General features: G+C 40.4%; 1 protein-coding gene across 1 annotated transcript in view; it reads left to right on the top strand.

Moving 5' to 3' along the window:
- The first annotated feature begins 1,140 nt into the window (after positions 1 to 1,140).
- Positions 1,141 to 6,000, top strand: part of LOC127654732 (potassium voltage-gated channel subfamily H member 7-like) — a 115,659-nt gene continuing 110,799 nt past the window's right edge. Inside the window, exons 1-2 of the mRNA XM_052142053.1 lie at positions 1,141 to 1,346; positions 3,895 to 4,125. Coding sequence (XP_051998013.1) covers positions 1,271 to 1,346; positions 3,895 to 4,125 — 307 coding nt within the window. The 5' untranslated portion in view covers positions 1,141 to 1,270. The remainder of the gene's footprint in view (positions 1,347 to 3,894; positions 4,126 to 6,000) is intronic.

Genomic DNA, 6,000 nt, shown 5'->3' with positions numbered 1-6,000 from the left:
GGGGGACCCCGAGGCATTCCCAGGCCAGTTTGGGGATGTAATCTCTCCACCTAATCCTGGGTCTTCCCCGAGGCCTCCTCCCAGCTGGACGTGCCTGAAACACCTCCCTAGGGAGGCGGCCAGGGGGCATCCTTACCAGATGCCCAAACCACCTCAACTGACTCCTTTTGACACAAAGGAGCAGCGGCTCTACTCCGAGCTCCTCACGGATGACTGAGCTCCTCACCCTATCTCTAAGGGAGAAGCCCGCCACCCTTCTGAGGAAGCCCATTTCGGCCGCTTGTACTCGCGACCTAGTTCTTTCGGTCATGACCCAGCCTTCATGACCATAGGTGAGGGTAGGAACAAAAATTGACCGGTAGATCGAGAGCTTTGCCTTCCGGCTCAGCTCTCTTTTCGTGACAACAGTACGATAGAGCGAGTGCAATACCGCCCCCGCTGCCCCGATTCTCCGGCCAACCTCCCGCTCCATTGTCCCCTCACTCGTGAACAAGACCCCGAGGTACTTGAACTCCTTCACTTGGGGCAATACCTCCTTTTTGTAGTTTTCCTGTAAAAATATCTAAAATTCCTACAGCATGTATAGTTTACAGCATGTATTCCCAACCCTGTAATATTTTTTAACTTCCTATTTGGGATTTCAAACCTTAACTGGGGACCCCCCCCAGACCCCTCTGTACTTTGCATCCTGCTTTTATGAAATGTAGCTAATAAGTTTTTATTTCTTGTATCCTAAACTAATTCATCTTCTATTGCCTTTTAAATTGTAATGTACTCTATTTTTTTCTTGGGGTGTTCAGTTACTCATCATGGAAAAGCTGCCAAGTGTGCCGTGTCATAAGAGCAATTACTTTGCCCCCTTTACGCATCATCTACGAAATGAGCGCCGATCTGGTTCTAGCCCGGGTTGGCGGAGCTCAGCTAAAGCCCCTAGAGGCGGGTCGCATCTACAGTCTTCCATTCGTGTTCAGCACCATCACAGGACTGTATACCCATCTGCGGACAGCGATGCTTCTCCAACCGAATCTCACCAGAGTCGTCCTCATCACCGATTCCACTCGGTGTCGGTTTCGAGGAGTTCAGCCAAGGTTCCTCATGCGTGTGACTACAACCAGCGTATTTGAGTTAACATCAAGAAAAGGTCACTGAAAGTGGATAAATAGGGCTTTATAGGACAAAGAGGCTGTCGTTAAGATGCGGCGCTAACTTTGTGGAGGTTCAAGCAGCGAAAGCGGGGTTAGTGTTCGGACAGCTGAAGATTGTTTTAATCATGCCTGTGCGGAGAGGTCATGTCGCTCCTCAAAATACGTTTCTGGGAATAATAATTCGGAAATTCGAGGGACAGAGTAAGTATTATAAATGAAACAAAGGCTTGTTTCTTGTTCTCCAGTATGATTAAAATGATAAAAGGACAATGCAGAATGCTCGCATGATATAAGCTTGCACATTTTGGGAAAGTAAACAATTGTTTTTCCTTTTCTTTTTTGCTGAGCGCGTGCCTTATCCAGCTTTGTGCCGATACTCGACTGTTGTTTTATATAAAGGGTTTAAACACTTTTGCCAATAGGGAAACAATTTCATTGCATTCTAAATATCAGAATTGTGATCTTAATAATATTAGGTGCATGTGTTATTTTATGAAGCATTTTTGGTGCAAGAGAGAAATGACGGACAATAACACAATGGCTTTCCTGAGAATGGAGAGCATCTGCTGGGAAAACAGAGACTGGCAGCTGACAGTCGGGAGTCTTTCAGCATTGTGCCTTTCATCACTAATGTTTACAGTGCACTTACATCTGTCAAATGGCAATGTTTGTGTACACAGCAGCGTTATACCATTGAAATGTATGAATAACAGCATGCTCTGCGTATATAGGCTTTTCATACACAGAAAATGACGTAAACCCCATTAGTACGCTACGCCCATTCGTTTACAAACTAACCATTACGCATGAATTCTAGAACGCTTAAGTGTATTTTGAAGATTTGTATGGCATGTTTAGGTTTAAGTTGAAGGTTTGAGTATCCATTCTATTAGTTATATTGATGCAAATGCTCATGTTAATTAAAATATTAGAGAAAACAAACAAAAACTTTATAATTAAAATATTATATAAAAAAACAGAACGTTAAATGTTATTAAAATGTATAAAATTGTAAATGCATTATTAAATTATAAATATTAAAATTACAGTACAGAAAAAATATACAACTTTATTTGCTTGGCACAGTAAGAATAATCCTTAGAAAAAAAAAAAGTCAGTACAGACTTACAGTATATCTGCACCGCCTGGCCAAAAATAAATAAATAAATAAGTTGCATACTTATTACTTGCATATTTCGTTGGACCTCCTTTAGCTTTGATTATGGTGTGCATTCGTCATGGCATTGTTTCGACAACCTTATGCAACATCACAACATTTATTTCCATCCAGAGCTGCATTCATTTTTGGCTGAGCTCTTGTATTGATGACGGGAGAGTCAAACCACACCGTATGGTCTTCTCCAGCACATCCCAAAGACTTTCAATGGGGTTAAGGTTAGGACTCTGTGGTGGCCAATTCATGTGTGAAAATGGTTCCTCATGCTCCCTGAACCACTCTTTCACAATTTTAGCCCGATAAATCTTGGCTTTGGCATCCTGGAATATGCTCGTGACGTGCCATCAGGGAAGAAAAAATCCATTGATGGGATCACCTGGTCATTCAGTACATTCAGGTAGTCAGCTGACTTCATTTTATTGCTGTATAACGTTGCTGAGCCTAAACCTAACCAATTGAAGCAACCCCTGATCAAAACACTATCTCCAGAGGTTTCTATAATGGGTTTGTAAGATAAGAAGGGAAGCGCATGAAGCGATGCATACATCATCCATGGCGGGTGCATCGCTTCATGCGCTTCCCTTCTTATACTGACGTGCCCATCGCTTTGGAATAGGGTAAATCTTGACTCATCAGACCACATTACCTTTTTCCATTGCTCCACAGTCCAAACTTTATGCTCTCTACCAAATTGAAGTTGTTTTTCTCCTATTAGCCTCACTAACAAGTGACTTTCTTGTGGTCACACAGCTCTTTAGTCCCAATCCTGTAAGTTCTCGTCACATTGTGCATGTGGAAATGCTCTTACTTTCACTATTAAACATAGCCGTGAGATCTGCTGTCGATTTTTTATGATGTGACTTCACCAAGCGTTTTAGTGTTCTCTGATCACAATCATTCAAGATTTTTTTTCCGTCCACATTTCTTCCACGCAGCTGATGTTTCACCACTAACCTACCAGGTCTTAATAATGCATTGGACAGTTCTTAACCCAATCCCAGTGATTTAATTTGCTTGATTCAGGCCAATAATTTGCCACTCCTGAAAAACAGTAACATATTTCCCACGATCACGGGATACGTTGGCCTAGTCCGACATGGTTGTTTAAGAAACGAGAAGCGACACCCTGCATTAGTTAGGGTTAAAATGATTGTTGCCAGTTGAAACATATTATTCACTGCAATAATGATCCAGTTATATATATATATATATATATATATATATATATATATATATATATATATATATATATATATATATATATATATATGTATATTTTTGTTTGGCCAGGCAATGTGCATACTACGTCTGTAGACATGCATCAAACAACAGTAAACTTCATGCTTATATCTGAATTTGTTTCAAATTGCACCAACAAAATAATGAAAAATGACAAATGAGATCTCTTTAATATCTTTAATATTCTCCTAATTAAATTTAGAGAAACATCAGAGACAGAGCTGATACTTCAACGCAAGTAAAAGTCTCATGAGCAATGAAATAGCCATGCACACCAAACACACATCCTATTATACTATAGTATAAGTGTTGTTTTTTTGTTGGTTTACACAGATAAGAAGTTCATCATTGCCAATGCCCGAGTGCAGAACTGTGCAATTATTTACTGTAACGATGGATTCTGTGAGATGACGGGATTCTCGCGACCGGACGTCATGCAGAAATCTTGTACATGTGACTTCCTGCATGGGGAGCAAACCACGAGGCATGCAATCGCCCAGGTGGCCCAGGCTCTCCTGGGGTCAGAAGAACGCAAGGTGATGATCACGTACCACCGCAAGGATGGTGAGTCTAACCCAATTGGCTTTCCGATTGGTAAATCAACACTGGAGATAGAACAGAAAAGGCAGAGAGACATAGACAGAAAGTTTGTGTTTCAAAACCTAGTGAGCTACCTTCCTGCTTACGTCCTACAAAGGCAGCTGCCTTTTAAGGGGCTGCCAACACGGACACGTTCTTACGTTAAAATGGCTAGATGGAGCGCACAGAATTGAACAGAAAGTGCCTACTTTTTAAAGGGATAGTTCAACCCAAAATAAACAATTTCTCATCATTTACTCATCTCCATGCCATCATAGATGTGTATGACTTCATTTTTCTGCTGAACACAAGCAAATATTTTTTAGAAGTATATCTCAGCTCTGAAGGTACATACAACCAGAACTTTGAAGTTCCAAAAAGTGCATAAATGCAGCATAAAAGTAATCCATACGATTCCAGAGGTTATATTCTACACCTTCATAAGTGATATGATATGTGTGGGTGATAAACACATCAATATTTAAGTATTTTTTTTTACTATAAATTCTCCTCCCTACCCAGTAGGTGGCGATATGCACGAAGAATCCGAATTGCCAAAAACAAAAGAAGAATGTTGAAGTGAAAGTGGAGATTTATAGTAAAACAGGACTTAAATATTGATCTGTTTCTCACCCACACCTATCATAATTCTTCTCAAGACATGGATTTAACCACCGGAGTGTAATGAATTACCTTTATGCTGCCTTTATGTGATTAATATGTAAAAGTTCTGGCCACCATTAACTTGCATTTGATGGATCAGCAAAGCTGAAATATTCTTCAAACAAAAAGATTTTGATGGAGGAAAAGGCTGTACTAGGGTGTATGAGAGGTGTAAACATACTGGTGTGGATGTGGCCTTAGAAATTGGACAAAACTAAAAAGTATTTCAGAATTTATCCTGGTATCTTAGGCCATTCCCACCATAATATTTTTGGGGTTTGCTATGTTTATGATTACGATCCACATAGGAACGGCATTTTCCTCCACCGAAAACGAAGAGTTTAGAAAATCATTTAGGTAAATGATGACATTACGAAACGTAAAAGTGTTAAACTGATGGTGTGGATGGGGCCTTAGAAGGCTTTTGGAACAGGGGTTAAGGTTAGGACTCTGTGATGGCCTATTCATGTGCTTCATGTTGGGAGCATGGCTATGATACCTTAAAATGTTTTCTAAGTAGGCATCTAATGCACTACTGGAGAAATGAGAGTGCTCTCTTCTTTATTTTCACACGCTTTCTCTCTCTCTCTCTCTCTCTCTCTCTCTCTCTCTCTCTCTCTCTCTCTCTCTCTTATTCATCCTCTTGTTCTTGTTTCATTCTTTCTTTCTCTCTCGACTTTGCTCCAATATCGCAAGCGTCTCATTTGGTAGGGAGGAAGGCTGATTTCAGCTGAAGTGTGCAGTCAAGCAGACTATACAATGTGGGCATCCTTACACCCGCCTAGAGCTACTCTGTCAAATTTAGCCCTCAGCCTGTCCAATCTCTTCAAACACACATGATTAAAGGAAAACACACGAAAGGGTCTGCTGTTAGAGCTGAGAACAGCCTCTGCTTACTATCTCTTTAGGCTAGCTGCATTTGAACAGTTACACAGGAAGATACTCTACTGATGAGCCCTTCTGTGTGTGTTTGATGGGCCATAAGGTCTCCATGTCTCTCTACATTGTTGGTCCATTGGTACACATTATGCTCGAACAATGGAATATTTTTCATGTTAGTTTTTTGGCATAAGAAAGCTCCAATAACAAAAATAAAAGGCATTTCAGGGTCGGGAAAAGAAAGAAAATGGGGGTTTTAAAGTTTGGAAAATGTTGCCATGTTGAAACTCTATACCACAATGGAAATTATTAAATATA

This window comes from Xyrauchen texanus, chromosome 14, assembly GCF_025860055.1.
Source record: "Xyrauchen texanus isolate HMW12.3.18 chromosome 14, RBS_HiC_50CHRs, whole genome shotgun sequence".
Taxonomy (NCBI): Eukaryota; Metazoa; Chordata; class Actinopteri; order Cypriniformes; family Catostomidae; genus Xyrauchen; species Xyrauchen texanus.
The sequence above is the reverse complement of the archived record's forward strand: the minus strand, read 5'-3'. Positions and strand labels throughout refer to the sequence as shown.